The 16,183-nt window shown below is 31.8% G+C and overlaps 1 protein-coding gene across 2 annotated transcripts; it reads left to right on the top strand.

Moving 5' to 3' along the window:
* Window positions 1–749: 749 nt before the first annotated feature.
* On the top strand, window positions 750–14,573 carry LOC127723539 (mitochondrial folate transporter/carrier-like). Of its 2 annotated transcripts, none has more exons than XM_052230188.1 (7): window positions 750–1,057; window positions 3,937–4,108; window positions 5,567–5,655; window positions 6,627–6,793; window positions 7,708–7,821; window positions 8,064–8,209; window positions 9,694–14,285. In XM_052230188.1, exons 1-7 carry the CDS (start codon window positions 919–921, stop codon window positions 9,842–9,844), a joined length of 978 nt encoding a protein of 325 aa, XP_052086148.1. In that variant the 5' UTR covers window positions 750–918; the 3' UTR covers window positions 9,845–14,285. The 2 variants fall into 2 exon arrangements, with proteins under 2 accessions (XP_052086148.1, XP_052086147.1); XM_052230187.1 differs by having other exon boundaries at window positions 753–1,057; window positions 14,147–14,573.
* The last annotated feature ends 1,610 nt before the right edge of the window (window positions 14,574–16,183 follow it).

The following is a 16,183-nucleotide window of genomic DNA, read 5'->3' as shown; positions in this document are numbered from 1 at the left end:
AGCATTTTAGCAATGCTTATCAGAATATCAAGTCTAGCCTGTCCCTTGTCCCAATACTCTCATTAGCAATATAAAAAAACTGATAAAACAAAGCTCAATCCTTCAATGTTTTGAAAAATAACTGTTAAAATATCCTAGCGCAATACCATGTAATAATAAATAATATTTCAGAATCAATTACTTTCATCAAACTGTGATATATCAAGTACATGCTACAACATAGGCAAAAATTCATAAAAAAAAATCAAATTTTACAAAATGCACTGATTGAACAATTAAATTTTCTCTCTAAAATAAAAGCACAATATGATACAAAATAACAAGTCAAAGTACACACCATGACACATATTCATTTTGAATTTTATAAACCCCCATTTTGAACATTTCAATTGTCTTGATTGTAATGTATGCAAACACAACTGAAAGAAAATGTTATGATTAGGAAAACAGTAGCTAGAGATCAGCCTGTTGCATTCAACATTAAAAAAAGCCCAATAGCTTCATGAAACATGATACAGGAAATCAAGGAAAACCTCTGAAACTGAGTCATTCTAATGATACAAGAGAAGACAATGGCTTAACAACAATGAACTATCTAATGTTTCCAGTTTAGTTTAGTCCAGTCCAGTCCAGTCCAGTCCAGTCCAGTCCAGTCCAGTCCAGTCAAGATTTTTTTTATCTATTCGGAACGACATCGTATCCACGCCGATTTTTATTTTGCAACTCGTGGCAGCATTTCATTTCACCCTAGAAGCACTCCTTCTGTTTTCCGTTGTACTCCGACCGAAATTTAACCTTTACCTAGAAAATGGTCACGTAAACAGCATTGGCGAAAAACAATGCACAGAAAGACAAGTGTGTTGTTTAATTTACAAACATTCTTATTTTTATTTTTAAACGAGGGAAAGCTTAAGGAAAATGGACGATAACGCTAGGAAAATCCTTAGGCTTCCGCGATGGGACGGTCATCTCAGTCATATGGTTGCCGGTGTTTCTGGGGGTGTTGTGGCTACACTCGTTTTACATCCTTTGGATTTAGTAAAAATTAGATTTCAAGGTACGTATTATTAGATATACTGTTCCCAGGTATTATGTACTGTTTGTTATGCTGTTACTGTTAGTGTTATGCTGTTACTGTTAGTGTTATGCTACCTGTTGTGTATATCTTATGAATCTGTTTCGAGAACCTGTACGTGAATATCGAGTTATGCAATTTGTTGTAACGTTGATCTACTTATGTCAGGTAAATTTTACAAAGCATCTCTCAAAGCCATGATCATGCTTTAACTGGCTGATGACACAGTGTTTGAATTCCTAGGCATCGGGACAATCTAGTCCAAATAATTATAACTTCTTAAAAGGCTATTTTAATTTTTTGCTGTGACCCTGCCTACCATTGTAGGTAGGAAGACGCCACAGCAAAAAATTAAAAGAGCCTTTCATGACCGGAAGGCTGACAGCAAAAAATTTAAATAGCCTTTCAGTTTCAAGACCTCATAATGACATGTATTTGGACTAAGGACAAACTATATTGTTAGTTATTGTCACCCTTGTAACGCGTTGCGGGAGACATCAAAATACCAGGCGTCCATCCATCCGTCCAGTCTTGTTAGCGCTCTCATAGGTACAATTCTTGCCAGATTTTTATAAAACTTATACCATGTATACTATAGGTTAATATCAGCAATATCTCGGACAAGTTCTATAATGGTTTTTGATCGACTTTTTATGCCCCATCTAGGGGCATTATGTTTTTCTGTCTGTGCGTGCATCCGTCTGTTCATTCATCAGTCCGTCTGTCCTGGTTCAGGTTAAAGTTTTTGGTCAAGGTAGTTTTTGATGAAGTTGAAGTCCAATCAACTTAAAACTTAGTACACATGTTCCCTTTGATATGATCTTTCTAATTTTAATGCCAAATTAGAGTTTTGACCCCAATTTCATGGTCACTGAACATAGAAAATGATGGTGCGAGTGGGGCATCCGTGTACTATGGACACATTCTTGTTTGAAAAGAGTTATGCCCTTTCAAATATTAAATATATGGAAAATGGCCTTGTTAGCGCTCTCACGTGTACAATTCTTGCCAGATTTTTATAAAACTTATACTATAGATTATTATCAGCAATATCTCGGACAAGTTTTATAATGGTGGTCGATCGACTTTTTTAAAAGAGTTATGCCCTTGGAAATATTAAATTTATGGAAAATGGCCTCGTTAGTGCTCTCATGGGTACAATTCTTGCCAGATTTTTTATAAAACTTATACTATAGGTTAATATCAGCAATATCTTGGACAAGTTTTATAAAGGTGGACGATCAACTTTTTTTAGAAGAGTTATGCCTCTTGGAAATATTAAATTTATGGAAAATTGCCTCATTAGCGCTCTCGCAGGTACAATTCTTGCCAGATTTTTATAAAACTTATACTATACATTGACTATAGGTTAATATCAGCAATATCTCGGACAAGTTCTATAATGGTTGCCGATCGACTAAGTCACTTTTTTAAAAAGAGTTATGCCCTTAGAAATATTAAATTTATGGAAAATGGCCTTGTTAGCGATACAAAAAAAAGTGTTTTATTTAGTTATTGCCCTTGTACCTTGGTTAGATAAAATATGTGCTACGTGGGGGACATTGGAACTCTGTTCTTTTATTAATTAAATTATAATAAGACGCAATCAGATAAATAACAATTAATACCAGTAATTAATGAAATAACAATTAGGAATAATTAATGAAATAATAATCAATTACAATAAAAAAATACAACAAACTGGTAATCACTGTGCCCACGTTGTTTCACTGAAAATGACGCAAATAATAATGTATACATGTTGAAATCATAAGAGATCTTAAAGTAACAACAAAACAAACACTGAAACAGCGGTAAAATTGAAAAGCGTTATTACAGACATTGTTTCTTTGTACAATAACGGACATGTATGTTATTTCAACAACAATTCATGACAGGAGGAGATAACTCTGTCAGAATTCCCACAACAACAGTCTGCCTGCTATTTTCTGTAATACATGTAACTTGTTTAAGTTAGACCCTTGACTGTTAAATTTCCTAAGAATTGTATTTTATCAGTTTGTTACACTGTTCTGACCAATTTTAAATCTCTTGGGGGATTTTGTGTTTGGAGCAATTTTCTGGTTTGCCGCCATCATAATCTCTAATCAAGCCCTATTACATATATTTTACTCTATTTGGGAATTTTTTTTACCTTACCTCCAACCGGTGCATTTACTGCCTGCAGCACCATTTTCAAAATTTAGACAGATTCTGAATGACAAACATGTCTTTTTTTTAATTCTTACCTGCTGTAGACGTAAAAGGCATCAGAGGTAGTAAAAATTTTCCTGAATAGAGGTAAATAGGGCTTGATTAGGGATTCTGAGGGATGCAAAACTGAAAATCGCTCCGAACACAGAATTCTTAAATGCATTAACAGCCAATTACAAATTGAATTTTCAATGAAATCCATTATCATGGTAACAAAAGAAGGTTGAAGATACATTGTACCAAAGGGAGAATCTATACTCATATAGTTGTAATTTAAAGTAAAGTCATGAAAGTGAGATCAACAAAAATATGGCAAAAAACAAGAAACGACAAAAAGATGATCAACAGTTTAAAAAACACTATCGTAAAAACTACATGTATAGACTGAGCAACATGAACTCCACTGATCAAGGTACAAATTGACTTGACTGCAGTTAGATAAATCCAATAATGTTCTTTCAGCAGGTTTTTTTTTAAGTCAACATGGTAATAAAGATATATATGGTGGAGAAAGAAATTCCTGAGTAGTGTTAAATTCACCATCACTTGATGACTGGACCCACATTCTTCAATAAGATGTGGTGGTCCATTATCTGATGGAATATTGTTAAATGCTTTTTTTATTTAATTTTATATTGTATTTTCAGTCAGTGAAGGATCAGCTGGTGGTAATGTCGTGGGAGCTGCTCGACCAGAATATAAAGGCATTGTCGATGCATTTAGATCCATCAAACAGAGTCAGGGAATGCTGGGATTGTACCAGGGTGTGACACCAAATGTATGGGGAGCTGGACTCTCATGGGGTCTCTACTTTTTCTTGTAAGATATGTATTTGATTTTGTGCTGCTACCTGCAGAAATATTTAGGTGGTGATATATGATCATGATAATCAAATTATATCAGTACATTGACATTGTACATGTAGTTAGGAAACAAAATGAAATGTTATGACCCTAATAATTTTGTACCCCTACTTCTTATTTCTTTATTTTATTTAAGCATGCCAAGTAAATTTATGTTAAACTTGAGTATAATATTTGTACATTTTTGTATTTAAGTATATTATTGATTAAGATATTTATATGGATTTGATTTCTAACAGCTTTTGTTGTTATATTGTAAGCTCTTAAAGAAGGTCTAAAAGAAATACTATACCCTTACTGGTGAGGGCTATATTTCATTCAATTTAAAAGAGAATCATCTGAACATAAGATTTATCTGTCCTATCAATATTTGATATAAAAATAAGAAGCTGTGGTATGGTTGCCAATGAGACAACTCTCCACAAGAGACCAAATGACACAGAAATTAACAACTATAGGTCACCGTACGGCCTTCAACAATGAGCTCAGCTATGAAAGGCCCTGAAATGACAAATGTAAAACAATTCAAATGAGAAAACTAACGGCCTAATTTATGTACAAAATAATGAACGAAAAACAAGTATGTTACACAGTAACAAACGACAACCACTGAATTACAGCTAGTAAACTTATATAATAAGGCAACACAAATTATATGTGTTGGGTTTCCTGCATCCAGGCCAACCCTGAAGCATTTTATTTAATTAAAAAAAAATATTAAAGAAATTGCTTTTTGTGTAGAATAACATTATACTTATGTACCTCTTTCCGCTGACTTATTTGATAAAATTGGCAATTAAATTAACCAAAATCACCTGAAAAAGAACATTTTTGGAACATAGGAAATTGTAAATTGCATCAATAAATTACTGGATATGAAGTGGAAATCTGGACCTGAGTTGATTTCTACAGATGTTTTGATAAGAAAATTTAAATGAATACAAAAAAAATCTGACCTACATGTACCAACCCCCCTTTTTTAATGGCTGAAGGCTACAGTCATATATATTTTTGGGCAGAGAAAAGACAAACATAAACACAGGGTTAGAAATTTGTAACAGCAAGATTGATCATGTGTTTATTGAAGTGGCACAATTATCTGCTACCTTATTTTTGATACCTCTGCAAAATTAAAAGAAGATGTGGGATAATTGTCAGTAAGATGGCAACCCAATGACTCACATTAAGGAAAAAATCTGGAAGTCAAGATATGGTTTAAACAATCACTGAGTCTGGAAAAATTGTAAATAAAAGGAAAATGTCAGAAAACATATGTCGCCCATATCTAAGCATTAATCTTTATTGCAATGAAAATTGGCCACTTTACTCACACAAAATCTGTTTAAGAATAATTAGGTGTGTTGGAGGAAGGAGGAAACATAGAATACATGTAGGTTTTTTTTTTATATTTCAGTTATAATGGTGTAAAAACATGGATGCAGGATGGTAATACTCAAAAGTCTTTGGGACCTCTTAAAAACATGCTTGCAGCTTCAGAAGCAGGTAAGTGGGAATATACTAAAATAATGCCAGGGGGCAGGGGCTTCTGATGTAGGATATGACGGACATGAACATTTTAATATGATTATTTTTAAGATCTATAAAAATAGAACTTACTTATAGAATTGAATCAGAAATGCAAGTACAAGGTCATCTGGGATCAAATCCATTATAATTGTGGGCTGCTTAACTGAAGCAATGCATAGCTATAATTTGTAATATTTATTATGGAAGCCACTGGAGGTCTTCAATGTACGTGTACAATGTACATGATTTTGTTAATAGATAAAACACAAGTGCACATCTCTGGTGACAGCTATTTTGTTTCCAGCATTACAAGTTGATTCTTGCATACAATGTAAGTGCACAAAAAAAAATAGTAGCTCAGAAACTATGAAAGAAAAAAAAATTTTGCTTCATATAATGGAAGAGTATATTAAAGATTCTTATTTATGCCCTCACCGTCACTTTCACCTCAATCTTAACTTTACTTTGCCTCAACCAAATGTGATAAAACTTGTACACAATGCTTATTATCACCAAACACAGTTCAAGTTTGAATTAGGGTGAGGTCATTTTCACCGTTCTTGAGTAACCCCATTGATTTTTGTTATTGAGCAACGAGAGCACTCAAACACTCGAGTACTCTCACATAACAGCATACAGAAATACATGTCATTAAGAAAAGAAAACATCATTAGGTTTGAGTTGGTACATTTACCCTTGCATGTTTACAAGTGGGTGCATCTGTGTCCCATGGACACATTCTTCTTTTATTTGATATCTAGCTGTTCCTTTCTGAAAATTTATCAAATCATTTGGAAAATGTAATTGATTTTTGACTGATAAAAATGAATTTCTTGTTCCAAAATTTCTATTTACAGATAGAGTTGAAACTATTCATTCTTTAAAACTGTTTTAGATAATCTAATATATAACATGTCCATTAATGCATTGCTGTTGTTATGTTTCAGGACTTTTGACATTATTTCTAACAAATCCTATATGGGTGACCAAAACACGTATGTGTTTACAGTATGAGGGGAATTCCCCAAAGACCAACGGCAGCACTTACTACAAAGGAATGTTAGATGGTTTACTGAAAATCTATAAATATGAAGGAATTCGGGGATTATATCGGGTATGTATATGTAATGTTTAGCTACCCTTCCATAGAATTGTGGTTATTCTAAAACCATGTTTTAAGCAAGCTTGTATTTAAAAGTTTCAGCTCTTTCATAAATTTTTCTTTTACCATCCTACAAAACTGTTCAGTTTTGAAAAGTTCACACTTATTTCAAAATCATGGGCCTTTGACAAATATTACAGTTTTCTTATCAGTTATATAAAAAATATCTTTCCTACTCTGATATATGATAAAACCATGGGATAGGGGAGATAATTCATATTTTACTGGCAATAACAGCCTCTAGGATCTTTATTTTATTGCATGAATTTTTAAAAGAGTTTTGTAGCTAAGCAAATAAATCGAATGAAACTAAACAGATGATCTTATTATTATGGCTTTACTGTCAAGCAGAAAGCTAGGTTCTAAGGCTAAACTGGCAGTTATATAAAACCATTTCAAAGGGAGATAATTCATTTTCTCTCCAAATTATTAAAAATGGCAAAGAAGAAAAAAAATCATTATTTTACTGGCAATTATAACTTGGTATATAATTTCATTTTCTAAAACATATTTCCTGCAAGATAACTTATGAATCAAATGAATTTGCAGCATATTCCCATTTCTCATATTCATATTTCACACCTTCAAAATATCTGTGATATCCACATACTGAAGGTGACATGTGTAAATAGCAAGCCTTCGGTTGAATACAGCACCATATTATAACATTGTACCTGCTATCTCTGTAATACCAAAATCACAATTATATTGATTTTAATTTACTGATATTTTTGTGCTACTTTACATTATTTGTGATATTTTTCTGCTTTCAAAGTAGTTGTACAAAATAATGTCTGGTGACTGGTCTTCAATTTATGATCTTTTAAAATTTTTGTTAATATGCAATCTACTACTACATTTTACAGGGATTTGTACCAGGTATATTTGGAATCTCCCATGGTGCTTTGCAGTTCATGGCCTATGAAGAAATGAAGACTTTATTTAACCAATACCTCAATAGACCAATAGATTATAGATTAGTAAGTTTAATGGAAAATTTTGGACCTGAAATTTATTTTTTAATATTTTATAATTGACAGAAAAGAAGATGACTAAAATCTTGAAGAAGAAGGCTTTTTTTAGCCGGCTATCTGCTTCGAAGAAAATCGAAGAAAAACAATGCTATTGATTTCCAAGATACTTCCTGAATAACATGTACATATAGCCCTAATCAGTTGATGACGAAATCATACCTTCTTACACTTATGCTTTTTTTTCTCAGGGCACTTCAGAATATCTTACATTTGCAGCATTATCCAAAATATTTGCTGCAACACTAACATATCCGTATCAAGTAGTCAGATCACGACTACAGGACCAGCATCGTAGCTATAATGGTGTGGTAGATGTTCTTAAACAAGTATGGAGGTGCGTATTATGTCAAAGGTCAATTTGGTACCCATACTTTGCAACACTTTTACAGAATTGGTCTTGCATTCTAATTTATAAAATGGTTCATCAGCTATTGTTTATAAATAAATGTCATGTTTTTAGTGAATAAAGGTTTTTAATGAATGCTAACATTTAACAAAGGATTGAACATGAAGTTTGTAGATAATTTATTTTTAAAAAAGATATTGAAGACGATGCAAGTGAACTAAATATTTTCTCATATGTCATAACAAGCATTTTTAGGCTCTTTTTAAAAAAAATGAAAAGTATGACTATCAAATTATCTGCTGTCATTTATATATTCTATATTCAAAGACATAAAATATTCTGAAATATTTTTCATTTAAAGAGTTGTGTAACATCAAGCAAAAATTTAAGTTCAGAACATGGCAAGGTGTTTGCTCACACGAAAAATAAGTTAATTTGTTTGAAAAGTGTTGCATAGTAGTACTTCTTTCTTTAACATACTACCGTGGATTCATTTATTTTCGTGGGTAACAATTTTCGTAGATTGTGGATGTTTGATGTCATGGTTTTGCCAAAGTCTGCAGAAAATTTTAAAAGCCTATTCAAAATTAAGACCTCTTTTAACGTCAACTTTGTAGTTCACCTTTATCCACTTAATCCATGAAAATTTGTATCCCACAAATTATAATGAATCCACAGTATACACCTTATCGCTATTCCCGGCTGACCGAGAATCTGTCCCGCTTGAACTTTTGACGTCATACAACAATCACTTTTCCATTGTGGCGTCAGATATTTTGTATTGTGACGTCAAAATTTTACGGGAACCTGTGTGATGGCCAGTAATGGCGGACAAATAGCAATAAGGTGTATTTAGCTTCATAACTGTTGATGGTAGGCTACTCCATGATTTGATAAGGCTTGTGATGTATTATAGTAAGAGATGACAAGATTACCAGACATAAAAACTGGTTATCAAAAGAAACTTAGGTATGAAATGAGAATCTACAAAAATATTAGTTTTAGGGAAACCAAAATTATTTGCATTCCTCTAGCAATTTTTTTGTAAAAATGATAAGTTTTCAAAAAGATAGACAAAAAAATTGAAATTCCACAGTGTATTATATAAAATGTATGCAATCAGATGATGAACACAGACAATAAAAATTTTGAAATTATATTACAATTACTATTAAAATCAACACCAAAAAACATGTTTCATGCTAGAATTGACATATTGACATCCTTGGAAATACACCATTACACCTATCTTATCAAATATAATATACAGTTCTTGTTTTACTAGTGTTATTTTTATGCCAATAATTTAACGAATTAATTATGTTGCTAACATCTACATTATCTGGTCTCTGTTGGATAATTGTCTCATTGACAATCCTACCACAACTTATTTATATTGAATTCTTTTGGGTAAATTGTATATATTATGTATTTGTTGTGTGCCTGGCATCATGCCATCTTATTTAACACAGGTATGAAGGATTGGCAGGATTTTATAAAGGTTGTGGTGTGTACATGTGGCACGTTACTCCAAATGTAATGATTGTCTTTCTAATCATGGAAAAAGTCACCAATCTGAAGAAAAAAGAGGAGAGCCTGGAAAATTGGAGTTCGGACGATTGAAATTGTAGTCTTTTGGTAGGATGATCGTTATTCTACCTGTTCACTGTGATAATTGTACCTCAGATGTTGTATCTGAAAGAGAACACTGTGAAAAATGGGACCACTCACTTTACTTTAAGCAGATACTTATTTTTAACAAAACGAATATGTGTTTTGCGCTCTTGAAGAGAAAGATCTGGTTTCAAGCCTGTTAAAAATGTCAACTGGACAAGAATATGACGAAGTCTTTCATTTATAGCATTTCCAAAGATTAAGACTTTTCCCTTAAATTTAGTGGTAGAAATAGTACTTATGAAAATATTTTTTATGTGTTTTTGCCAAGAATACATACAATGTACATTCTGTAACTACATTTTACTCTCTTTGAACACAAAGAAAATATAAGCACTTTCAGTAGTTAATTGTATCAAGGTTTCATAATTCTTTGAAACTCAGTAATTTTTTCTAAATTCAATATGATATCTGTCATTTTGACTGTTACATTGAAATTTTGTTTCATGGTCAGTATTTCTTTAAAAAAAAATAATCACTTGGAAAAAAAACAACCTTTAATTGTGTCTGTTTTTTTGTTGTTCTATACAATGATATCTTGTTGTGCTATACAATTATATCTTGTTGTACTATACAATGATATCTTGTTGTACTATACAATGATATCTTGTTCTACTATGCAATGATATATTTTTGTACTATACAGTGATATCTTGTTGTACTATACAGTGATATCTTGTTGTACTGTACAATGATATCTTGTTGTACTATACAGTGATATCTTGTTGTACTATACAGTGATATCTTGTTGTACTATACAATGATATCTTATTGTACTATACAGTGATATCTTGTTGTACTATACAGTGATATCTTGTTGTACTATACAGTGATATCTTGTTGTACTGTACAATGATATCTTGTTGTACTGTACAATGATATCTTGTTGTACTATACAGTGATATCTTGTTGTACTATACAATGATATCTTATTGTACTATACAGTGATATCTTGTTGTACTATACAGTGATATCTTGTTGTACTATACAGTGATATCTTATTGTACTATACAGTGATATCTTGTTGTACTGTACAATGATATCTTGTTGTACTATACAGTGATATATTGTTGTACTATACAGTGATATCTTGTTGTACTATACAATGATATCTTATTGTACTATACAGTGATATCTTGTTGTACTATACAGTGATATCTTATTGTACTATACAGTGATATCTTGTTGTACTGTACAATGATATCTTGTTGTACTATACAGTGATATCTTGTTGTACTATACAGTGATATCTTGTTGTACTATACAATGATATCTTATTGTACTATACAGTGATATCTTGTTGTACTATACAGTGATATCTTGTTGTACTATACAGTGATATCTTGTTGTACTATACAGTGATATCTTATTGTACTATACAGTGATATCTTGTTGTACTGTACAATGATATCTTGTTGTACTATACAGTGATATCTTGTTGTACTATTCAATGATATCTTATTGTACTATACAGTGATATCTTGTTGTACTGTACAATGATATCTTGTTGTACTATACAGTGATATCTTGTTGTACTATACAGTGATATCTTGTTGTACTATACAGTGATATATTGTTGTACTATACAATACTATCTTAGTAAGGGTCAAGGTTCAAAGGCTGTTTTCCATACAAAAAATCAAGAACGGGTGAGAATTTTCAAGAAAGAATGTTGAAACCAGAATATATATAATGCAAGCATCACAGAGTATACAAAAATGCCTTTCAACCTTTTAAATTAATTAAAATGGAATTGTTCTAAAGTTTCTGTTTTGAAAATAACTAGATAGATCTCTTTGTCTACTAATAACCGTTCATTTTTACATTTAAGTCCTTCTTTTACAAGTGTAAAGGCTGTTCCATTAAAACATGCATGGTACCCTAGGCCTAGGAAGGCACTTTGAAAATGAGATAACCATTTATAGAGGCAATTTTAGAATTTCTCTCAGGATTTCACTGTACTTGACACCCACCAACAGATTTGATTTCAAAGTGTGACTGTGTGTTTTCTGGGTCCCATGTATGTTTTTATGGAACAGCCCTAAATAAATGTGTATTTTATTGATAAAATTCCTGTCTGTACTTTTAATTGTCAGGATTTTTATAGGTTTACGGTGTAACAAGCCTCGCAAGTTATATTTATCGCTGGGTAGATAAACTATTTAGTTATTGCATTTAACCAGATAATATCAGTGTTCTCATTAGTTGCTCAGAAAAGTCTGATATTAAGTGTTTTGTGCAATTATTGAAACTGCCATGCTTCTGAGTTATTCACCACCTTATTAAAGGTAGAAATTGTCCGGCCTTCTCTGATATGAACTGTTCAGGAAAACAGAAGATATAGGCTGGTTCCCTTGAAATAAAAACTCTCATGAAATAATATGAATTACTGATAATCTCAGGAACAACACTTTTATTGCTGTCCTTAAGCTCAGAGTTGCTTAAAGGTCTTAAACTATGAACTAAGAAGCTCACACTATACAACAAGGTCAAGGTTGATACATTTAGATCTCTGTTGATTATGAATTTCACCTGAAATGATCAAGCTTTTAATTGTAAAGTCATCATAGATACCATGATTTAAATTTTGTATGAAAGTTTATCTTCCTCTAGTTAACTTTAAATGAAGACGTCCATATTTATTTATTGTGTGGTAGTATTATATTTTAAAAGCTTGAAGTAAAAAAATGAATATAAGTAACAAGGGAGGTAACTGAGATTATTTTGTGATTTTAAATAATAGATAACATTGTATATTTATGAATTTTTTTCAGGTAGAAAAAAGCAAGAATAGTAACCTCCATTTTTCTTGTATTTTCTAAAATTTTTCTATAAAAGCCATTTTTATGAGACAACTTACATAAGCTGCCTGTAGTGAATATAAAATATTTAGATCTGGCAGTCTTGGGGAAACTTTTCAGGACAAAACCAACTTTTCTTATATATACCATTACCATAGGTCTGATGTTAGGTCTTCATTTCTCTATTCTTTAATTTTTAAAGCTGTTATTCTCTATTATTTATATTTTTTACCCCTTATTCTCTATTCTTTATATTTTAGCACCCCTTATTCTCTATTCTTTATATTTTAGCACCCCTTATTCTCTATTCTTTATATTTTAGCACCCCTTATTCTCTATTCTTTAATATTTGGCCCATTTTTCTCGATTCTTAATTTTTTTGGCCCAGTATTCTTTATTCTATATCCATCTCCATCCAGCCCTTTATTACCAGGCAGAAATCTGTTATTTATAAGGACAATCAGATTTCAGAATTTAAGTAATGTTGAACATTCCATGTTTTCAAGGCAGAATGATATTATGTATATATTTGATGAAACAGTGGTTGATAATTGTAAATACTTTTTTTATCGGAAATGTGAGGTGATTTTTATGTAAATATTATAATTAATCATGTTATTTTTGTGTGAAATACTGAAATATTGAGGACAGAATCTGAATGGTGTAGGTTGTGAGACATAAAGCAGCTTAATTATGTAATTTTGATCACAGGTTAAAGCTCATTGTAGTGTTGTCTGTAAGTTAGAGTGAATGTGTTTTTAGATCTGAAATGCAGGAGCAAAATGGTGTAAATGATGAAAGAGTGGTGTGCAAGGTTATATAGAATACTGTAAATTCAGAAATTATTGCGAGGTTTTTTTATTAATGCGAATAATGCCATTGAGTGAGTATCGCAAAAATAAAAACTCGCATTATGATATCTGATATAAATAACTGTGTGAAGATTTTCCTGCAATCACAATAATTAATCTCGCATTTTTGTCCTTTCCACAAAAATCGCAATAATAAATGCACGCAATAATTTCTGAATTTACAGTACTGGGGATTTATTATTTTTCTGGGGATACTAATTTTAGTGGATTTTGGGGGTAGGTGAACCAGGAATGTTTATTGTGAAAATATGTTCCTATATTGTCTAGTCTTGAAATAGCTATTACTTTAAAATTACTTAATGTTTTTCCAGATATAATTCTATGGAAATGTTTTTGGTCTCTTTTTCCCAATGTCTCCCAGCAACACATTTTTATATTTAGATTGTTCCATTGAAAATTTTCTGAATTGCCCAAACATGAGAGGGATTTAAATAGAAATGTTGTTAAAGACCTCACAAAGAGCATTTTCTGGGACAACAATATTTTGTGACATAAAGTTTATGATTTGATGTTTGTAAATAAGATCTGTAAAGGGTAAATTATTTCATTGCAGTGAAGAAACATTTTGGTTTTTGCAGGTATGAAGGCTGGACAGGATTTTATAAAGGATTGAAACCAAATTTATTACGTGTGACACCAGCATGCTGCATAACCTTTGTGGTATACGAAAATATAATTACGTATTCTAAAAGAAGAAAGGAAAAAGAATCCAGGACAGAACCCGATGTAGAAATCGATGAAAGTTGATCAATACTTTAACATTGAAGATATTAAACATTATCCATTCAAGTGTAAATTCCCAAATATTTAGTTTTAAAGAATTTTTTAATGTGACAGTCATCGTTTTTTTGATAATTTCATAAGCATTTATGCTTGCATTTATTTTTGTCAATACATATTCCAGTGTGTGAGCTGTATTCCCCTTCTTATAAGGCCAATTCTCTGACATTGAAAGACGGCATGTGATACAAAATGGCCTTATAAGGAGGGGTATCATCTTTTATTGAGAGAGGGGAATATGTGAATTGAGAAATAATTTATGTCTGTGTAAGTTGATATTGTAAAGTGAGTTTTTGTGTAATTGCAAGTGATGGATGTTCTTGTTTACATTTTTTAAACTATTGAGATTTATTTTATGCGTTAAAATTGTATGTTGAAATTGATAAATACTGATCTGTTTTGTTTGCTACTGCAAATGGGACAATAAAAATTATGAAAAAACTTTTATTTTTAGTTAATAGTCTAGCATATTATTGAAACAATAGATTTCTGTGTAAGTGTTAGGATTTAGCCACATTAGCACTTCAGTTGATATGAAAATATAGAAATCAGAGATATAAAGAAATTAAACTGATGGTTTAACATTTTTTGAAAAATGTTTGGAAAAAGATGTTTTTTATGGTTTAACCATGTCTCAGATATTATAGACAGAAGGTTAAGTATATGTGGTGTATGGAATTATTGCAAGGTGTACATGTCTGTCTGGTAGAGTTCATCTGACCTTTACCTTCATTGGTCAATGTTTAGTATGCTGCTGGACGTTAAGCAGCCATTCATCATCATCATCAATGTTTAGTTTTCATGGTACGGTCTGTTTCTCCGGTACTATACGCATATGGTCAATTGTATCTGGTGTATAAAATGATTGTATGGTGTACATGTCTTTCTGGCAGAGTTTGTCTGACCTTGATCTTATTTTCAAGGTTCATTTGTCAAAGTTCATTTTTCTTGGTAAGGTCTGTTTATCAGATACAAGAAGCAATAAGTCAACAATATTTGGCAAATAGAATGATTGAAAGGCATACATGTTTGTCTGACAGGGTTCTTCTAAACTTAACCGCATTAACATGGATCATTGCATTGATTATGGTAAGTTATGTAATACTTGTTGTATAACATTTTTCTCTTAAGACTTTCAACATAAATTCAATCATGATCAGTAATGCAGGTGAGACATTTTATTGTGTGCACTCTTGTTGCCTATTTCAAACAAATGCTTTTAGATTTGGACTTATTGGTAAATCTTAGGTTATATATTTAGATCTTTGTGGATATTTGGTTTGTTTCATATGACAGTTTTTTTGTCTCGCCTTGATGGAGTCAAAAAGCGAGACATAGCTATACTGTTTCCGGCACCGACGGCTTTAGTTTGTGATTAGGTCTAGTTTATGGTGAACCACTAGTGGTAGGTGAATGATATTTGGTATTCAGTTGTATAAGCATTGGCACATTTCATTTCCATGGAGATTATTTGGCCCTGCCCCCTCAGTCATGGTCTATTGACTTTGAAACATTTGCTTGATTGACATGTATTAGTTTTGATTAGATCAGTTTAAGATGAACCGCTTATGCTAAGTCAATGATATTTGGTATGCAAATATATTGGAATTTGCAAATATTGTTTCCATGGAGATTATATAGCCGCACCCCCTCATCATGGTTCATTGACTTTGAAACTTTGACATAGTTTACAAGTTATTGTTAATGTTTGTGTTTAGGTTTGTTTAAAGGGAACGACTTATGATAAGTCAATGGTATTTGGTATGCAGTTGTATTAGCATTGGCACATCTCATTTCCATGGAGATTGTTTAGCCATGTACCTTCAGTCATGGTT

This window comes from Mytilus californianus, unplaced genomic scaffold (assembly GCF_021869535.1).
Source record: "Mytilus californianus isolate M0D057914Y unplaced genomic scaffold, xbMytCali1.0.p SCAF_13, whole genome shotgun sequence".
Classification (NCBI taxonomy): Eukaryota; Metazoa; Mollusca; class Bivalvia; order Mytilida; family Mytilidae; genus Mytilus; species Mytilus californianus.
This window is presented reverse-complemented; position numbering and strand designations above follow the sequence as displayed.